Source organism: Nothoprocta perdicaria, unplaced genomic scaffold, assembly GCF_003342845.1.
Source record: "Nothoprocta perdicaria isolate Ctin4 unplaced genomic scaffold, notPer1 scaffold_111, whole genome shotgun sequence".
NCBI classification, from domain to species: Eukaryota; Metazoa; Chordata; class Aves; order Tinamiformes; family Tinamidae; genus Nothoprocta; species Nothoprocta perdicaria.
This window is the reverse complement of record NW_020454217.1, coordinates 68,052-89,475: the sequence shown is the minus strand read 5'-3', so window position 1 is coordinate 89,475 and position 21,424 is coordinate 68,052. Positions and strand designations below refer to the sequence as shown.

The following is a 21,424-nucleotide window of genomic DNA, read 5'->3' as shown; positions in this document are numbered from 1 at the left end:
CTTCCTAAGTGGTTAGAAGGATCAATGGAGTTGAATGATTTGTCTGACTTGTAAGTTAAATGCTGAAATCCCCAATGTAGGAAGATTCACAGTCAATAGACATTAAACTGGGAGTTCTGACCAAGTTCACTCCAGAAGCAGCAAGTGTATTGACCCAAGGAGATGTGCCTCACTGTAGTGTAAGTGATTTTTCTGCACTGCTGAATTGAATTCCAAAGAAGCTACCTAACACTTCTGCAAACAGTAGATTTTTGAGTTGTTTTTTCCTGATAAGCCTGTTAAAACTGGATAATGTTTCTTTTTTGGATGTTTGTCCACTCCAAAATATATTCAGCTGGGTGTACTGTGCTGGTGCTGCTGTGAGCAGAACTAAACTTAGTGAGCAGGACTAACTTGCTAGCTTTGCCTTCCACTATATGCTCCGAGCCTGAGGGAAGTTGTACATGAACCAGAAATCAGTTCTCTTCATTCCTTGCTCTCAGTATGTGATTTCCCTGGTACAATTGAAATAGTGTTGTCGTGGTGATAATATCACTAAACTCTGCTAGCTACAACAGTGAATTTTAAGGGATGAGTCTAGCATGGTTACTCGTGTAAAATGCAATCCAAACGTAACTCTGCCTTTATTTTGGGATGTGCTTATAACCGAAAAGAGAAGAGGGGGGGAAAAAAAAAAAAAAAGAAAATGTACTTTGTGTGGAATCTTTTCCATCCTTCCCATGCATAATAGAAAATATATATTAAAAGAAAAAAAAAAAAGGAGGGAGGGAAGCGGGAAGACTGCTTTTAGTTAGGAAGTGAACCCTGTCTACCTGGAGTTTGGAACTGTATTTGCAAGACATTCTCTAAAACCATGTTTCTGGTTTTGTTTGATATGTTCTAGGATATTCTTCTTTGGATTGACATACAGTATTCCTGTATTAGGAGCATTTGAAAGTTGGAATCATCTATTTACCTTCATGAATATGCTTTAGTATTGCATCTAGAAAAGGAGGAATAAAAATCTATATAGTTAATTAAAATCCTATATTTAGTCTTAAAATCTTGTGTAGAGTGTACTCTCTGCATAGGGAGTGAAGTGCTGCAGATGGCTGCTCTTTTTCCTTAATGACAAGTAACATTCAGAACTTCTAGAAAAATATATTTTTAAAGGATTTTATATAAAATAACATGACTTGCTGTTCTCCTTCCATCTTAAAAATTAATTCTGAATTTTTTTAGTTACAGGTTTCAAAACTTTTCCTGGTAAATTATCCTCTGCTGATGTGCTTATTTAGACCTATTATGGTTAGTAGTAGTTACTAATAAACTCTCTTTATTTTCTTTATCTAAATGCATTTGATGAAAGAACCCACTTTTTTTTTTTTTTCATTTTGGGATATCCTTGGAACAGAATTTTCCATGGATATTCTATTGTGCAGATTCCTGTGGAGAGAAAGAGTGGGAGAGAGATGTTTATATAATTGCAACTAGCTATCAAACACTGTATGTAATCATAAGAAATAACACAAAATGACATCATGGACTCTTGAATCATTGTTTCTTTTGAAGATTTGTGCTAAGTATTAGTCTGAGGCAAGCAACTTATTAGAATTAAGATTTTCTCCAATTCTTTAATATTTATGTCAGAAAATGTAGCCTTCATAAAAAATACAGTAACAGGAGCATCTTATCGCAATCATAACTATTCTTACAAAATATTTCATAGTTGTTTTGGGAGTCTTTCATTTTTAAGATGAATTCCACCCTAATAAAATGGTGAGAATTTTTTGTTTGTTTTGTTTTAAAGACTTCCTGGTGTAGTATACGTGAGGTACCAGTATATTGTGTGATAACGTCTGAACTATTAGAGGTGTTCTTTGATCATTTTTTTTCTAACTACTCAATCCTTTTTTTTCCCGTGTCAACATTCGTCTAAATGCAGAAAGCTCCCATCATAAATTGATTTTAATACCACTTTGTAGATACTGTGTCATCAGCTGTCAGTCTTCTTATATATACTTTGTCCAAAGAATGAAACGCAATTTAAAGTGTGTGCAGGAGAAAGCCCTGAAATGAGCAGTCTGTTTCGTGACTGGGTTTCTGCAGCCCAGGACCCTGACAGCTCCTTTTTGGACGGTCATCATAAATGATTGTTTTGATTGTTTGAAAACTACTACTTCTAACTGGAGTTAATTTTGCCTCATTGCTAATTCTATTACTGGTCTTTCACTGCAAATTATAACTACCTTGATATTTCCACACAGCAGTGTTTTGTGGCAGCCCATTCGCTAGAATAGGGTTGATTGTTTTGCCTTTCAGAACACTTTGTTTTGTTGCCTTTTTTTCCGTTATTGAAGGAGGTTCATGTCGTTTAATTTGTGTAAAACCAAAAGTTGCTTTCACAGATGAGATCTGTTTCACAGTGCAGTGTAAAGTCCCTGTCTCATGGAAGTCTTAACTTTTCATTTAACTTTTTGCATTCCAAATAAAACAATTTATTACACTCTTACATGACTACTTTTCTGAAAGGAGAATGCTCTGTTAGAGTAGCTTCTCAAGCTACTTCTGTCACTTAAAATATACATGAAATAAAATACCCTCTAATTACAGTGACTATGAGTTTAATTAGAAATGTTTTAGCATGGCATAAAGAATGACTGTCACATGCAATGTCTAAATGCATCAAAAATGTATGACCTAGTAAATACAGCGCTTGTGTAAAACACACATCCAGCATGTTACTGTAGCTAGTATGAGAACCCTACCAAATGATTAATTCATGAGGACTCTCTGTTCTGATGTGTAGTATCAAACATTTGCCATCTTCTTTCTCCTTGTTTTAGGTACCAGCAGACAGGTGTTCGGTGGCTCTGGGAATTGCACTGCCAGCAGGCGGGAGGAATCCTGGGAGATGAGATGGGATTGGGCAAGACCATCCAGATAATTGCCTTCCTGGCAGGTCTGAGCTACAGCAAGATCAGGACTCGGGGTTCAAATTACAGGCAAGTGCTTCTCTGCAGACTGTCAGTCTGTGGAGCTCAATTAATATTTCATCAGATGTATTGCTGGTGGAGGAGGGCCCTGTGAATTATTAATGACATTTCAATTACAATATTCCTTTAATTCTTTTAGTGGGGGACATCAAAGGAAAAATTTTACGAGACAATGGAGCTGTAGGGCAGGAAAAATTAAACATGTAACACTTTTAATGAATTCCAGGCATTGATGCTTCATTTTGCAGATGAGCCACACTAGATATTTTGGGTCAATACAGTGTCTAAGGTTAGCTTCTACAAATGGATTGTTTACAAACTCAATTACATTAATATCAATAGTTTACACAATATGGAATTTTAAATTAGATATAATACCTTTAGTTCCATTTATTAAATTTTATATTAAAATATTTGTTCTGGCAAGACACCAGGTGAAAGCTTTACAGGAAGTAACAAGCTGATTTGTCATGAAAGTTAGAGTTTCTGATCAGTGAGCAATCTTCTATGGCAAAAAAAAATAGTAATAATAAGAACAACTGTAACTCGTACAGGAGGAATTCCCATCTGCTTTCTTTTCCTTCTGCTTTTGAAAACTGTACGACTGACTCACCTTTCTTCCAATGATCTTCCGTATTATGTTATTGAACAATATATAAAAATTGTTTCTTCACAGATGAAATGATGGGAAAAGATACTTGTTGGATTTACAAATACGTGCATGCTGGTTCTGTTGGCCAGATTTCTTGATGTAATTTACTGCATACAATTTAAGATATAGAGTAGTAATATACTGGAAATAGATTTTACCTTGCTTTATGTAGAAGCATATTTAAATCATGCTTCTAAGGAACATGAAATGTCAAATAATGTTTTAAATAGAGAATATTGGTGTCTTTCAGAATCATTTTATTTTCCAGCTGCTTTTCATTTTTTTGATATATGCAGTTAGCTAGTAGCTCCACTGTGACATCAAGAAGTAGAGGGTTTTTCTTGTGCATGAAAATCCTTGTTTTACTTGTGTTTCATAAGGCAGAAGGTCTAAATTACTTGCTCTTTGCATGGTTAAGCATTTTCTGTATCTGCAGTGTGAACTGGGAAGGTGTTAGCACTCAGTGACTTCTGTCCAAAGGCTCTGTAATCTAATAAGCAGAAGAGCAACTCTCCCATCAGTCTGGCTAGAGAGGTAGGACTTGAGTGGACCGAGTTGTGTGTCAGAATGCCTAAATGCTTCCAGCTCAGCTCACGCCTTGTCGCCCTGGTTTGCAGATGCAGCTAGTGTGCTGCTGCATGTACCTGCTGCTCAGTCTTTCCTGTCATCTCTTGCAGTTTCAGTTCTGATTATGCTGCAGTTTGCAGTTTGATTATGCTGCAGGATTATTAATACTGTTGTATTTTTGCAGGCACTTGGGTATTAATACAGTAAAATCTTTGTGAATTTTTTTAAACGTTAAAAAATGCAACTTTATCAGTGACAGACTCTGCAAAATATTCTTTACTTCGAAGATGAGTCAAAACTCTTATATGTAAGCTACTTTTGATTCCAGAATTTTTCTGTTTTTGAAGCATCTTGAAGTATGCTTCAATACTTGAAATAAGTATTTCAAATACTTCTTGGAAACTTCAAATAGTTTAAGATTTCAAAGACTTGAAGACTATTTGAAGCATGGCACAATTTTGTTACTCAGCATACTAATATATTCACTTTAGTAGTCACACAGACGGGCAAAGCCAGATGCCATATGAGATATCAGAAATTTTGCACACGTGATGGTCTCAGGATAGAAGAGCAACTGGACTTACAGGGACAGGAAAGGTTGTTTGTTAGAAAAGTTAAGATAGCTGGAGGCTAGAAAGGTCTGGAGCTGACAAGTAGAGGTAGTGGGAAGAAGCAGATGGGATTTCAGATCAATGGTCTTTTCATCAGGAAAGACAAAGTAGCAGATCTCTCATCAGCTTTAATTAAACTATGTACATTTATGCATTTTGTATGTAGTACTTTTTGGTTGATGAAAGAGATAAGCAACATCCAGGTTGTCATTCTATAGGTGTTCACTAACTCCATTTGCAAGACTGTATCCGTATATTTCTATGAATAGAAGTAATAAAAATTTTTGTTAATGATTTTATTTCTCCCAAAGAAATAGCAGTCACTCAAATCTGATTTGTAGTAGTATTACCACAGGAGGAAGTTCCTTTTTGCTGTATTGTTTGGAATTTTACTATTTATGTGCTTTTATTGACAGATGCGTACATTAATTCTTCAATGAGTGGGCTTTTAGAGCTTCTTTCATCTTGCTTTGAAAACATAGACTTCTAGAAAAAGGAAAAGCCAATCGATTTCTGTAGCTCTCATATTCAACTTGAACTATTGTGTCAGGTTATTTTAATAGGCCACTTAATACAGAATATTTATTTGACATTGAAATTCTCTTCTTGAATATTTTATTTTAGGTACCAGGGGTTGGGTCCAACAGTGATTGTTTGTCCAGCTACTGTGATGCATCAGTGGGTAAAAGAATTTCATACTTGGTGGCCTCCGTTTAGAGTCGCTGTTCTCCATGAAACTGGTTCTTACACCAACAAAAAGGTAACAACTGACATCCCAAAAGCATTTTGCTTTTGTGTGTTAGCTAAAAGAAAAGTATTCCTGGTTCCTGAAGATTGCTGTGCAAGTTTGTGCTCTTTCTCTGTTTTAAGAGGATGAAACATTCATTGCATATGTGTATGTAGTATGTAGATTCTCCAGGTCATTTTTACAGTGCAGTAAAGCTTAAGCATTCGTCCTGTGCAAAAAGAAAATGTTTGCAATTTGTAGTTCAGATGATTAAGAAAGAAAGATGATGGAAGTATCCTTCCTTCTCTGCATTCAATATGAAAAATCTTCTCTATTTTTCATAACTTGAAGAACTTCTCTGTAATTTTCCATGAAGAGTCTCTTCAGTAAATACTTTGCTGTCGTTCAAGTGCATGATCCATCTCTTTCCAATGCCTGCTATGAAACAGTCTGCATTATTATTAGCAAATTTTGCTGCTTCTGATCAAACTAAGAACCTATTGGCATACTTACGTGGTGATTTCTTTTTCCTTTCATTTTTGTGCATAAGAATATCATTGATTTACAAATTCATTCATTTAATATGCACAGACATCCTAAGTTTTCATCAGTAGGCCAGTCTGTTGCTTGATATCACCTACTCTCATTTTCTTTGAAGACAGTATAACTTCGTTACTACTTTTGCCTGTTTTGTTTAGGATGTGTGCTTTTTTCCTTTTCGTTTTTCTTCAAGAAATGTATTTGCTGCCCTTTTATTTGTTTAACCTATGTCTTACCGTGTGTGTTTTTATTTTATCCTTAAACTGATGAGCATGACCTCTGTGAAGCTTCAAGACTTAGTAGCTTGGAGGAGAGTAGCAAGGAAATCATAGATTTTTTTTTCCCCCAACCCTTGGCCTCATATTTCAGATACTTAAAAGGATTTACAGGATTCACCTTACCATTTTTTAAAATTTCTCTTTAAATATTTATTGCGGCTCTTGTGATAATGTTAAAATTGTACTTGATTATATGCCTAATTGCACTAGATTAAACATTGAGATAATTGATACGCTTATAGTACTTGGCAAAAAAAAAAAAAAAAAAAAAACTCTAATGTGCTAATAGTTTCTGTTGTTCAATTAACTTGGTGTACGTCTTCAAGTCCTAGTAGTCTGTTGACCACAACACCATGCTTGCATGTCTTCCTAAAGTAAATCACGTATGCTTATTTGGGCATATTTGTTAATTAAAGAGTTTGTTAGAATCATAGAATCATAGAATGCCGAAGGTTGGAAGGGACCTCAGAGGTCATCGAGTCCAACCCCCCTGCTCACGCAGGGTCACCTAGAGCACGTGGCACAGGGCTGCATCCAAGCGGGTTTTAAAGATCTCCAAAGAAGGAGACTCCACAACCTCTCTGGGCAGCCTGTTCCAGTGCTTTGTCACCCTCACAGTGAAGAAATGCTTCCTTAAGTTCCTGTGGAACTTCCGATGCTTCAGTTTGAAGCCATTTCCTCTAGTCCTAGATGGGTTCGAATCGTTCCATCTGCAGGAATAGAGGAATAGTCAAGTTTTCAGATTTACATCTGGCTGTTGTGTTCCCAAAACCCCATTTTCAACAACCTAAAGAACTGGAATACTAGCTATTGACTTTAAATAGGTTCAGTTCTCCAGTTTTGCCCATATCCTTCATCTTTCAATAGCTGAAAGAGTTTGCTTTAAACCAAAGTGTTGGTTTGGTCTTTAACTCTTGTATTCTTTTCCCAAATTACTTCCTAATCAAAAAAGAACAAGCTTTTGACTGAAGTAAATTGTAAAAATACTTTCTCATTCTAAATGGGCTTATACCTTGGTAAAGGGGAATTTGCTACTGATTTACTAGTATGAAAAACATTCGTACACAGAATTTGTCAGATGAAATTTTATTCTCTACCTAGAATTACTTTTGAAACTCCCCTCCTTTTATGAATATACTAGTGCTGATCTACTCTTGTCATGATGGTTCCGTCTTCTCATTACCAGTGGCATTAGAGGATTTTGCTTTGCATCTGTTTAGATTGAATAATATTCATCCAGAGACCACACTGGCTTTATACTCTGACTAACAATGAATTTAAGAAATAAATAAGGAAGTTGTCATTAGATTACGTAAGAACATATATTTGTTCTTCAAAGTAGAGATTAATTTTACCTGGGCGGTAGCCAAGTCACTCTGCACCTGTTGGCTTGTTATTCTGTTAGTGTACTGTAATTTATTAACACATAAATGAGTTATGTTTTAATAAAAAATAAATAAAAAGTTTTGTACTCAACAACTAACTTGAAAAGAGGTAGGATCTGGAAACTTAGTGTTGTCCTCTGCTTTGGAGTCAGAAAGGTTCTGTCATCTCTAGCCGAAATTCTACTGGTTCGGAGCAGTAGAGGAATGTCCCTTAAATTAGCTAGGTTTTGGAGGATGAAGATCTGAATTGACGTTTGGAAAGTTTTATCCTGTTCTTGTTGGACAATAGGATGTTCATGGTTAAAATACAGTAGGACACATTGATCTATGGAGACTTAATGAATGAGAGAGAGAATTTTTTTCTAAGAAACAAGAGATAATCTTAACACTAAAGAAAGAGATTTATGGAGGGAAAAGAAAAAAGAAGTGAGGAATGATGGATGTTCTACTGGGCAGCGGTGGAGTTGCAGTTGATAAAGCTTAGGTTTCTCTCCTACTTGAGATGTTTCTAACTACTTATTACTACTTCATTGCCAGGCATCCTGGAATATTTGCAAATACTAGATATTTCAATATCAGCACAGTGGCAAATTTATGGGCAGGTATTTTCTATTCTAGAAATTGCACCTTCTAAGGTGCTCAAGTGTCAGTGATTAAACTGACATGATTAATCCTACCTCTCAGTTCTTTGAACTTGTCCATAAATTTATTTCTTCATAGAGAAGAGTAGGAAAAATATCTCTTCCGAGCTAATTGTTTTCTCATAAATTAATCCTGGCAAAGCCTTATGTTTCATTTTGGTTAGTGACACAGCCTCTTGCTCAGAAAATAAATGTGAAAGAACAGAGAGGCTTTATATTCATGACCATATTTCAAAAGATTTAAAGTATTCCAATGACTGCAACTAAAGCAGTGTAACCTATAACAGTGAAATGATAGTTAATAAACGTTGCAGAGTGAATTTTTTTAAATTGTGCTCTATTTCTTCATTGTCAGCACAAATCCTTGTTTATTAAAGATTTAGCTTGAAGGAAGTTTTAATTAATTACAGGTTCAGTAAATCCTGACTGGGATTCTTCTGTGGTCTGTTTACAGTGAATGGCCTTCATGTGCCTGTGTTTCACTCCTGTTCTCTCTGCTACCTGACAGTGTGATTTATGACTGTTGTTTTCTGCTAGTCCACTGTTTGCCCTCTAGGAGGGATTGGTCTCTTGAGTCTCCGTAATAACAGCAGCACTTTCACAAAACATCTTTTAATGACAACAGTGTAGCTTTCTGTAAGTCAGTCTAATTGCAGACATACGCTATTAATTGCAAAAACTAGGAGAGGTTACATATTTCACAAGCTTTTAATTTGAAATCGCCCGAGATGATTTGTCTTAAGTGTTTGGGTGAGGATGCTACAATATTCTGCAATAGGCCATTCCTGAGACTTGAGGACACAGTTGCAGTCTATGGGGATTACACTGGGTAAAATTAAGCTTTGGAGGTTCATCCCAGTCTAGGAATCCCACTGTCTCCATAATACAGATTATTCTAAAAATTATGTATCCTTTTGAGAAAATAAAGATGATGCCAACTTTCAATTATGTGCTATGTTTTTTTCAATAAATGGTGAGTAGAAATTCTGAAGCAGTTAAGTGCAAAAGAGTAATCAATGCTTTTATCTGATAGTAATAGCAAGAAATATTACAAAAATGAAATAGATGTGATTTCACACCTCTTCCTTTTTAGCACACTTATTATTAAGTGTTCTTGTTTTAGGCTATGCAAATCTTTTGAAACATGATTGTTGTTTGCTACTTCTATGGGTTTTTTAATTAAAAAAAAAAAAAAAAGTTTGCATAATTCAAAGCTGCCTTGCAGCCTCTTATCTTTTCTATTTCTGTTTTTGCCCCAGCATGCTAATAGGGCACCCAGTAAGTCAGTTGTAGAACTGCCATTTATTTTGCCACTGTAGGAGTAGGTCCCATGTGAGGAAATGATACAGGCAGCTCTTAGAACACTACTGAATAACTAAAGCTAATGCTTTCCAGAGGTGAATTCATACATACATTTCTATGAAGTTGTTACTTCAGCTCTGTGGGGAGGATAAATGTAGGAAAGATGAGATCCTGAAATACTGTGGAAGTACCTAAGGAAGGTATCTCAGGACAGACTGTCCTTGCCTGTCGTCATTTGCAACCTAAAAACTACTGTAAACAGGGAAAAAATACAGCTTACAAAAGAAGCAAACCATTTTGTTAATAACAAATATATTAGCCCTGTTATTAAGAAGGGTAGGATAGAATATAGGATTAACAAAGCAGATTTTTGTGATTTTTTTTTTTTCTCCCTTATTTGTTTAGTTTCTTATTCCATTCCATCCCATTTGTTCCAGGTCTTTGCAACCTGAAAAACTGAGTTTGAGAGAGAAGTATAGGAGAACTTGGAGTAACCAGTTATGTCAGGCAGGTTTCATATGTGTATATTCCAGACTTGACTTTTTGGAAAAAAAAAAGCTCCTTTCTCCCCAGACGTCAGTTCAAATTCTGATCTGTTAAAGCTCAGTCTACAGTGCTTCATTTTTCTACAGGTGATTGAAGAATCGATTACTCTTAAATCTAGACAACACTTATTCTTGGCAAAGTAAATTATCTACTTTTTGAAAAATTTTGGTACATATCTTCAACAGCAAACCTATAGTTCATTAGGACAGTTTCTGTGTATCGTTACTGAAACTGTTAGTTTCTGTTACTGACAATATGCATCTTTTGGTTTTAGGTTAAACTAATTCGTGAAATTGCTTCGTGCCATGGAATTTTAATTACATCCTATTCGTACATTCGACTGATGCAGGATAACATCCACAGCTATGATTGGCATTATGTGATTTTGGATGAAGGTCACAAAATCAGAAATCCAAATGCTGCAGTCACACTCGCATGCAAGCAGGTACTTTATCATGAAGCAAATGGGAAGTTTTCAGTGCTTGTAGGATGAGGATGGAGTTCCAGATCTAATAGCTTTGTATTGTTTTGTCATAAAAGTACTAGTTTGAGCCTTATTATAAAAGCAAAAGCATAGAAGAAAAGTCAGAAATGTTGTATTGTGTAATAATTTGGCATTAGGAACAAATGTGAAATTGCTTTTTAGTGTTCATGTTCTGCAAAACAAGTACAGGTTCTGCTAACAGCTTATGAACAATATCCTGCAAAAAGCGCTTGTTTATTTCAGAAATATAAGGCTCTGTGTTTAAAAAAAAAAAAAAAAAAAAAAAAGAGTAGTGAGATTGAATATCTTGTTTTCTTATTGTTATTTATTAACAGTTCCGCACACCTCATCGAATCATCTTGTCTGGATCCCCTATGCAAAATAATCTAAAGGAGCTCTGGTCCCTCTTTGACTTTGTATTCCCAGGGAAACTGGGAACACTACCTGTATTCATGGAGCAATTTTCTGTTCCAATAACCATGGGAGGATATTCCAATGCCTCTCCTGTGCAGGTAAATGCAGCCAAAATATCATGTGCTTGACAATACTTTGGTTGAAGGAACAACTATTGTTGCATGTGTTTATTTCTATCTATACTGAAAGGAATGTGCAACCAAATTGCACTATTTGTTCTGTACAGGCTTAGCATGTATGTATGTAAGCATATATGTGTTACCTCTCAAGAACATGAAATTTATTATAAGTATTCTCTGAAGTATTTAAGTAAAAATAAGCGTGTATGGGGATTTTGGTTAATCTTATATTTTGATGTAACTAAATAGAGTTTTCCTATTTAATTTTGAGCTTTAGGAAAATAATACTTTTTAAATACTTACAGAGCAATGTTGAAATCCAAACTGAAAACTACTTCCATGAAAAAGACTAAAATTAAAAGACTGACCAGAAGGCTTAAAGTATTTAAACTATTTAACTGCAAAAGATGTTTTTTTTTAGAATATTCTTTTTAATAAGTATATGGGTTCATAGTTTTGGTTGTCAATATTTATGACTTCTTAAACATCTCTCATGTTGGTTTATAGGGAAATGGTCTGTATAGTGCTAGTCGGTATAGATTAAAAGTTTTGTACATACGCTAATAAAGTTGTTCCACTTTAACATTCTTTTTAATCTTTTATGCACCTAAATTTCTAAAGTTTTATTTTCTCTTTGAGTTTAAGTGCTTGCACAGTCATCAAACAGTAATTTACTTAATTGTGTAGCCAATTTGGGTTTTATGTATCAATAATTTATTGTCATCTTTGCTTTGTGTTAAGAGAAATGAAGGTATTTTTAGCCATTACGTACAGTTAATACCCATCTCACACAGCCATTACCCATTATGGAGCCATATGCTCCATTTAAGACCAGAGTGACCTTTTGTTTCCGTGATCATGGGGATTTTCTTGTACCGATTTTTTTTTTTCTCCCCCCTGCACTGATAATAGTCTCAAGTGGACACTAATCTTCACTTATTGTCTAGTAACCACCATTGCTCTAGGTTTCCTTTTGATCTTCAGTATATGTATTAGTATTCTTTCCATGTGAATCTTCGTTTGTACTCACAGGTTGATTTCAAAAAGGGCAAATAATCTCTTACTAACCAAGCTATCTCTTGCTTTTCTCTTAATAAATTCTTCTGAATTAGGAGAGATAAATTAGTAATATCTGAGGAAGACTAATCAATCATATTGTTCAGCACAACATAAATTACAATAAATCTCGTGTTAGCAATTAACTGTGTATCAGCACAAATCATAAGTGTTTATAGTATCTCATGTTACAAATATTTTCTTATCACTATTAGTGGATTTTGCCTGTTGCTAAAACTGGTATCAATAATTGAAAAACAACTTTGTGCCTTTTCTTCACTCTTAGGTAAAAACTGCGTACAAGTGTGCATGTGTCTTACGAGACACCATAAACCCATATTTGCTGCGAAGAATGAAGGCTGATGTAAAAATGAGTCTTTCCCTTCCAGATAAAAACGAACAGGTTTGCTTATCTTTACCATTAGATTTGAGCCCCTTTGCTCCCCAAATCTTCCTCTTTCACAGACTTTAGCAGGCTATTAGCAGAATAAATGCTGTTTAGCAAAAGATAAGATGGAGAACTTTTAAGTCGCTTGCCCTTTTCACCCGTTTTCTGATTATGCAATGCCCAGTCCTGCAGGACCTATACGACTGTGCTTCCCTCTAAAAACAAAGGGTATAATAAAGTGCATTTGGCCCTATTTTATGCTTCTGAGTGTACTCATTAGTGCAGCCCTCACAGGCCATAAAGGCATAGAAGCAAGCTGTCTGTGAGGTGTCTTCTGCGGTGCTTCTCTTGTTGGACATTTCGAAGTTGTTTACTAGTAAAAGGTTAATTTAGGCAGCAAATAATAGAAAAATACCAAATGGCAGTAGTTCTTATTGCAAGCTACCTGAGCCCACACATTCTCATAAGTAACCAAAATCTCTTCATCTAAAATTTAATATTTTTGTCTACAAAGAGCTTAGATATTTTTAGAAAATATTTGACTTAAAGTTGAGAGGATGACTTAAGAGGATAGTTGGAACAATTGAAATTTCTACAATTATTGTAATAAGGGTTAAATTTTTGTTCCTATCCTATTTTGTCCTATCCTGACTCCTTTTCTGTCTTACCTCCTCCCTCTCAAAGACAAGCAAACGTGTTAGTGCTTCTTTTTCTGTGCTGAAAGGCAGACAACAATAAATAGGGTAGATGCTCTGTTTCTTCTCTACAACCTCATATGCTTTTTAATCAAATTCTCTTTTCAATGTACCTCAAGGAATCTGGGCTTTTTACTCCAAGCACACAATCATAAGCAGATTAAAAGAACTTGATTTTGCTTCTTACAAGTCACAGGGCTGTATCTTAAGTTTGACTTACAACATGATATTGTGTAACTTGCAGGATGCAAAGAAGAGATTTTGTTCCATTTTAGCCTTCAGACTTTTTGAAAAATCATTATTTGCTCATGCTCAAAGGCTAATGACAGAACACATTATGTATTCCAACTTACTGTTTTCCCATGAGGTACTAAGAGAATTTGCAAGTTGTAAGGGACGTAGTAGACGCACAGGAAAGTGTATTCTATAAACATAACACTGAGACAACGCTAACAAGGTACAGGTACTTAACTGGAAAGTGGCAGCACTTCCAAAATTAAAGAAATTTCTGAGAAAAGTTTAATAAATAGAAAAGGGTTTATAAAAGATACTGAAACAATCTTAATGATTGTGTTAGTTCTTAGAAAAAATGCCTGTTAGATTTTTTCTTATTTTTTTTCCCCCTCAGTATATGGTGATCTCTGTGTAGTACAGTGGTATGTTTTAACTTATTATATCAACATGTCTAGACCTGCCTTTGAAGTTTCCTTGTTGCTTATTATATCTGTAACTTATTATATCTGGAGTTTACAGCTTGAGGGGTTTTTTTGTTTGTTTTTATAGGTCCTGTTTTGTCGTTTGACAGATGAGCAGCGTCGAGTCTATCAGAATTTCATCGACTCTAAGGAAGTTTACCAGATCCTCAATGGGGAGATGCAGGTTGGCATTCTTACAGTCAGTGATGGCAAGTGGAGTTTGATACATGAAATCATAGACTGACCTTTGCCTGCTTCTAGCTGGTTTCTGACAGAAAGGGAACCAAACACATTAATCTCAATTCTGTTGTTGTGAATGTCTGCTCTCTTTTATCTCACAGCTGTTTTGTGGAATCCTTAGTGTTCCCTGTATAGTGGGGTGACAGGACAAAAGTAGAAGTAGAAAGGGGTTTGAAATGTTTGTGGTCCTTGGAACAAACTGGAGCTTGCTAGATGACCTGCTATAGTTTACTGTATGTGTGCTCTTAATAAACTGCAAATGTGAATGGAAGAAGAGGAGCTTGCTCTGACAAGACTGCAATAGAGAGATTGTAACTACTGCTTGTGACAGCTGAGGATTTCACGGATTCTTATGATACCGCAAAGCAAATAGGCTTTCCTGCTTCTCTTTCTTCTCCCAGGTTGTATCTGCCTGCACATGTGCGTTTTTTCAGAATACTTAGTTTTACTCTAGTAATAGACTCCCAAATAATGTAGAATTTCATTGATTCTGTCTTATACTGATTTTTCCTGAAATATTCATTGAAATCAATATTAGTGTCTGACTCTTCTAAAGAGCAACCTGACATTATAACTACCCTTCTTGAAGATAAGTAGATTAACGCATTGCTATTTCTTTTCCTTAATCACAACCCATATAGATTAAAAAAACAAAAAAGTCTCCTAAAAATATTTCCCTTTTTTTCTATATTTTTTAGATTTTCTCAGGACTGGTAGCACTGAGAAAAATTTGTAACCATCCTGATCTCTTCTCTGGTGGTCCCAGTACTTTGAAGGCTTTCCCAGATACTGAAGTGGAAGAAGCAGATCAGTTTGGGTACTGGAAACGTTCCGGAAAAATGATAGTGGTCGAGTCCTTGCTGAAAATATGGCATAAGCAAGGGCACAGAGTGCTGTTTTTCACCCAGTCAAGACAGGTAAGATTAACTGGTTTTAGTTTATTTTAGTTACTAAAAGTTTATTTTAGTTACTAAAGGCAAAACCTGTCATTGCATCCCAAAGATTTCTAATTAAAAATTAGCAAATTTACCCCAATTGAATATACTGCATCAAAGCTTATATCGGTTACACTCGTACGATACCAGGCTGAAGCAGCAGTGATGTATTTATTATCCCTGCTCTGTAGCTTGAGGATAGAACTGCTTTGAACAGAACAAAATGACTCTTTGCTCACTGTTTAGTGCACATGCACAGCCAGGCTGCAGAACTGTGTACTTTACATGAGTACCACAGCCACTGACCTTCCTTTGGCCTCCTAAATATTCATGACTTTGCCTTGTTTCTGGGAGGTTGGTGGACAGCCCCTTACCTGGTTAAACTGTCTTGATCCCATAGCCCCCACACTCCCACACCAAACATGGCCAACACTTGCACGATCCCCAAAAAGCATTCTGCTCCTGCACTCCAGCAACAGAATAGCTACTCATTTCTCTAATTTCTCTGGATTACATAAGATAATGAATTTTCTGCTTGTTTGGCTTTCACAAATTGTTATTTCTTTTTTCTTTTCTAAAACTGTTTTTGATCTTTATTTTTTTCCTTTTCTCTCATAACAGATGCTGCAGATCCTTGAAGTCTTTGTGAGAGAGAGAAACTATTCCTACCTCAGGATGGATGGCACCACAACAATAGCGTCCAGACAGCCCCTTATAACAAGATATAATGAGGTAAGATGTTGCATCCCACACAAATGCCTGTTTAAGGTTTTGTTTGTTTGTTTTTGTCTGTTTGTAAATACACTACTTCATTTCTGAGAAATGAATCTGAGAAGTTCAATTAAGTGAAACCACTTGCCTTGTGAGAGGAAAAGTAGTCACCATATTTTCCTTATACTAAAGTTAGATATTGTGCTTAAGGAAAAGAAATGAAAGAGGAGGAAAAGAAGCTTTAACTGAAAAACAGTAAATAAATACATTCAATAAACTTAATACCAAATTGCTTTCATCTGGCGAGTTTAATTCTCCTCCTGACTCACTTTGCATACTTGCGATATATACTGCTAAATGCAGATTTTTTTCAATTTTTTATTAAATTTAATGTTATTTCAATTTAAAAAAGGAAATAACAAGAACAAGCTTGTGTTTTAGTAATTCCAGTTTTAAAAATTTTCTCTTGTGTTGTAGGACAAATCCATATTTATTTTTCTTCTGACAACTCGTGTTGGTGGAATTGGAGTTAACTTGACAGGTGCTGACCGGGTTATTATTTATGATCCTGACTGGAATCCCAGTACAGACACACAGGTGTGTTTGGTTCATTACATTTACTAGCTAATTTGAAAATAAAATTGGAGATGGAATGACATTTTTCTCCATAAATTGTTTGTTAAAGCACTGTGTTGCTCTTCCCGAAGTTGCACTTGCTAGAAATGCTCGCTTAGGGGGCAGTTCCACTTTATAATTGCTTGCATGGGAAAGCCAGTTTAAGTGGTTCCTACCACATCCTTTTTAAACTCTCTTACCTTATCACTCCTCAATACTGTTGATTCATGTATGCAATTTAGAGTGTAGTCAGATAAGTAGTCAAAATTATCTAGCTTTGCTTTGCTTGCTTTGTTTTTTTATTTATTTATTTTTTACTACATGTTTCCAAAGGTAGTGTACAGAGCAGTGGAACAAGCAACTTGAAGGAGTGGTGATCTGTGCAGGGTAGAAAAAACAGAGCCACTGTTGGGCGCAAGAAGAGGGAGGCGGGAGAGACAACTTTGTCACTAGATCATGTTATATAAGTTCTCGAGACAGGCTGCCGTTGCAGATATGCTAGAGGAATTGTTCTGTATGTGATGATCTGTGATGGATTCAGGGTTATCAGATCGCTTGAGAATTCATGGGACTTACATGTTTGAGCAGGGGTGAAAATTAGTTTCTCTAAGACAGGCTATACACATTTGGGATAGTCCGTTTTAGTTGTTGGTTCAAGCTTTCAGTTAAGAAAAAGGGAAAAAATGCAGGCAATGTACACATAAAATTAATGGTGACTTCTGAAGTACAACATTCCAGATATGAGTTCTAATTTTAACAGAGCAACTTCTTTTTTTGCCTAGTCATTTTTGTCTTTCTACTTATGTTGTCTTCCTGTTTTTTTCGCTCCGCTTCCAATTTTATTTTCCTAATGTTATGGAAATAAAATGGACCTGACTTCATGAGCTATTTGCCAAATGCTCAAACTAGATCTAAAATGGTATCTGTATCTCCCTATCAGATGTGTGTCCGGAAGGTTAATGTGTAATAAACGAATTTTTATTCTAGGCTCGGGAGCGTGCTTGGAGAATAGGCCAGAAGAAACAGGTGACTGTGTACAGGCTTCTCACTGCAGGTACCATTGAAGAGAAGATCTACCACAGGTCAGTTGGGCTGATTCTCTGGGTACAGGTCTATGATCAAGAAGGTATGTGCGGTGAGCCTGAGTGGCACATCTGCAATGCACTCCCATGGTGTGCAACCCCTAATCTGGGTTGTGGTGATGGAGGGTAACAGGGGAAGCCTACACAGTTTCTGTTGGGAAGTTTGCCTTGGAGTGTCGCATTTCTAGCTCTGCTGCTGCTTCTGTAGCTGTGAGACCACCTGCCAAACATCGGTCTGTCTGGCGGCTGCAATTGTGTGCAGCACATCCAGAATTCACTGCAAATGGCATGAACATGAGGCTGACACCAGAAAATGACTTTTATTTAGAATTTTAGACTTGACAATGCAATGCAATTTGAAATAAACTAGGTATGCTCTCCTTAGGATATGTGAAGAGGAGTGTGGCACATACATGCATTTCCTACACTGCAAACATAGTTTAATGCTGTTCCAAGATTGTTTCGAAGTGCAAGAATTAAGTCCTTAAGAGCAGCCTGTTCATAGTCAGGTTATTTACTCCACAATGTAGCTAGAGCCTTAAAGTGTTTATGCTTCTGAATCAATTAAATCTTTTTGCTTGGTTTCCCATCCAACTGTTCGAGTAGTTAGCTTCATTCACATGAATTCCAAATGAATATACTTGGGAATCCTCTGGCTAGGCATCAGTCTTTAGAACTGGAATAGCCTCTTTGAAAATGCAGATGAATGAAAAGCTCTAAATAATGAAATAGCTCCACTTATTCAGTGCATTTTTTAAATCTGCTTTACCACATGGACACAAAGTATCCGCTGTTAGTTGGCTTTGTTCCCCCTGGCATATGTTGGTTTGAAAAACACTGACCACATTGAGGAAGTGAGCTCAGAGTCTTAGGACAACCATCAGAAATGAATTTTACTACGAGAGCAGTACAGTGAACTTCAAACAAGTTTTCTTACCTTTTTGCCTCTGTTTTTTCTCTCTGTAAGTATTAGATCAGCCTTTCGGGAGGCTATGGATCTCAGTTAATTGTTACAGATTATAAAAGTCTTCCAATGGATGCATTATGGTAGCTGAAAACAATTTTTCAACATAGATTTTTTGCCGGGTAGGTTTGGATGTAGTATTCCTGTTTGGTGCCAGCAGAACAAAACCATGGAGCTGGAATCTGTGTTTAATTTGAGCGTTTTTGGTTGGTTGGTTGGTTTTTTTGACAGGAAAATGATGCTTAAAACTTCCATCCAAAAGCCATCTAGTATAAGCCTAGCATAGGAATAGATTTACTTCTGCTAACAGACTTGACAACTTTCTTTCGTATAAATGTGTTCCCTTCCATCCTCTATAGATGTCTTTTTCTTTCCTCTTTCTCACATCCTGTGTCTGATTTCTCTTTTCAATGTTTCTTACATTCCTCACCATCCCACTGAGCTCCTCTGCTGTTTTTGATTCCTCCAACCAACTGAATTATTTAAATGTTGGCATTTTAACAAGGTCTTGTTTTTCTTGGAAAGAAATTTTTGATGGCTTTATTATAATATATGTAGGCTTTCAATTTTAATGGACAGAAATTGCTAGCTGTGAACTTATTTATTACTTATCTAAGGAATACCTCATAGGACATTTCAGAATGGTGGTTACCTGTTGTGTTAAGGGATTGTTGCTGTGCAATAAATGCCTGTGTTTAACGATTTTGTGGGTTGTTTGAAAGTTACTAACTCAAGATTGTCTTCTGAAAACTATCACCATCTTCCAACTGCTTAATTGTTCTGCAGGGTAAAATTTGTGCTGATAGAGTTTTCTGTTCAAGTAATCTATTCAATACTTAAACATAGCTAAACATTGTTTTATATGCAGAGTACGAGTACTTTTTTTTATTTCCATTTTTAGACAAATCTTCAAACAGTTTTTAACAAACAGAGTGCTGAAAGACCCCAAGCAAAGGCGCTTTTTCAAATCCAATGACCTTTATGAGCTTTTTACTCTGAGCAGCCCAGATGTGTCTCAGGGAACAGAAACTAGTGCTATTTTTGCAGGTACGTTTTTTTAATTATTTTTACTTTTTCCTCCAATCTATTAAAAGCAAAAATGTTTGAAATGTTATATAAATTGATGTTAATTTAATTCATCTCTTAGGTACTGGTTCGGATGTTCAAGTCCCAAAACACCGGTTGAAAAGGAAACTTGAAAAGTCACCTGATAATAACACTTCCAAAGGTGGTCTCCATCTTACAGAAAGCAGCTCACGAAAGTACAGCAAGCCATCCAGTTCAGCCAGCCCCATGCCTAGTTCTTCTTCTAAAGCAATAAAGTCAAGTGAAGAAATGAAAGGAGATTTGGAAAACTTTGACCAAAATATCTCTGCAAAAGATAATACACAAACTATTACTAATATAAATTCATGGAGTGAAAGTGAGGAGAAGGGTTTGGAAAGAGATGAGGCATCTGTGTCCCAGTCATTGCCAAATAATGTGGGGTGTTCAGAGAATGCAGAATGCCTTGGCAGCGTGGCACCTGAGGAAGTATGTGGAGCAGTCAGTGTAAATGCAGAGGGAGGTTTTAGTCTCGCCTCTGGTGCAGCTGGCTCTTGGGAAGAGCAGGATGCTAAAGCTGAAGATGGCCAGTTAAATAATAATCATTATAAATGCACCTCAAAAACAAAACACAGGGTGGATGTGCTGCCACGTGAGAGCCCCAAAGATAAGTCTAAGAGGAAGAAGCATCCCAAAGACGCCAAGTTTGAAGGAGAGCGTATTCCTCATCTAGTAAAACAAAAGCAATATAGAAAGGAGAACAGTGAAGAAAAGGAGGAAGAGCTGAAGAAAAATGACGATTATGTCTTGGAGAAACTTTTCAAAAAAACAGGTAGCTTTTGTTATTCAGTTAGTTACAGTGACACACTATTTAACTAGATGTGTATAAAACTTAGCAAGTGAGGGATGGAGCAGTTCCCTTATCCTGGTGGTTAAACCTGTAGTACAAAAAATGGGTTCTATCCATTTGGTTATTAATGAAAAGTTAAAATGTTCCCTGTCAAAGTGTTCAGAATATGTGCAGCGTTCCAGGAACACTTTTGGATATGGTACTATGGATTTATGGATTTGGTACTATGTTGTTTCTTCTGGAATTAAGGATGTAGTCAACCTATATTCATACTAGGGCTTCACTTCTTTCGGTCTTGTACATGACAAGAGAAATGATCAGTTGACACACATAATCGCTAAGTCTGTTGTGAATAATGACCTCATCAGCACACCCAGAGTGATTTGCTGTCAGTTGATTGCTTACTTGATGCAAGAGCTTTCTGTTACTGGAAATAACTGGAATATAAACAATCAGGAAAAGAGGGGGGAGTGATTGTTGCATTCACTTAGTACATATGCATTTTTACAGATTAACCTGTAAATTAACAGATTTCTTCCCTCATCTTTTCCTTGTGTGTTCCATTAGGGGTACACAGTGTTATGAAGCATGATGCCATTATGGAAGCTTCTAGTGCGGATTATGTGCTGGTGGAAGCAGAAGCAAACCGAGTGGCCCAGGATGCCTTAAGAGCCTTGAAAGTCTCTCGACAGCGATGTTTAGGAGCTGCTTCTGGTGTGCCCACCTGGACAGGCACAAGTGGTCTTTCAGGTGCACCATCAGGAATAAAGTAAGTTCAGTTTTTGCACTGCTTTTCCAAAGAGAATAGAGTTCCTTATGTTGCTATTGCAAGATTTTGTTGGCTTTTGCACCTGATATTTGCAGTATCATATCTCAAAGACTTGTGCTTGGCATTTGATAAGCATGTG

General features: G+C 36.2%; 1 protein-coding gene across 1 annotated transcript in view; it reads left to right on the top strand.

Annotated features, from left to right (window-relative positions):
• The window catches only part of ERCC6 (ERCC excision repair 6, chromatin remodeling factor), a 38,189-nt gene that overhangs the window by 13,710 nt on the left and 3,055 nt on the right, over positions 1 to 21,424 (top strand). The window contains exons 7-19 of the mRNA XM_026051458.1: positions 2,826 to 2,984; positions 5,430 to 5,565; positions 10,499 to 10,669; positions 11,044 to 11,220; positions 12,584 to 12,700; positions 14,164 to 14,259; positions 15,014 to 15,232; positions 15,872 to 15,982; positions 16,439 to 16,558; positions 17,564 to 17,658; positions 19,524 to 19,669; positions 19,770 to 20,498; positions 21,084 to 21,285. Of these exons, the coding sequence (XP_025907243.1) occupies positions 2,826 to 2,984; positions 5,430 to 5,565; positions 10,499 to 10,669; positions 11,044 to 11,220; positions 12,584 to 12,700; positions 14,164 to 14,259; positions 15,014 to 15,232; positions 15,872 to 15,982; positions 16,439 to 16,558; positions 17,564 to 17,658; positions 19,524 to 19,669; positions 19,770 to 20,498; positions 21,084 to 21,285 (2,478 nt within the window). The remainder of the gene's footprint in view (positions 1 to 2,825; positions 2,985 to 5,429; positions 5,566 to 10,498; positions 10,670 to 11,043; positions 11,221 to 12,583; positions 12,701 to 14,163; positions 14,260 to 15,013; positions 15,233 to 15,871; positions 15,983 to 16,438; positions 16,559 to 17,563; positions 17,659 to 19,523; positions 19,670 to 19,769; positions 20,499 to 21,083; positions 21,286 to 21,424) is intronic.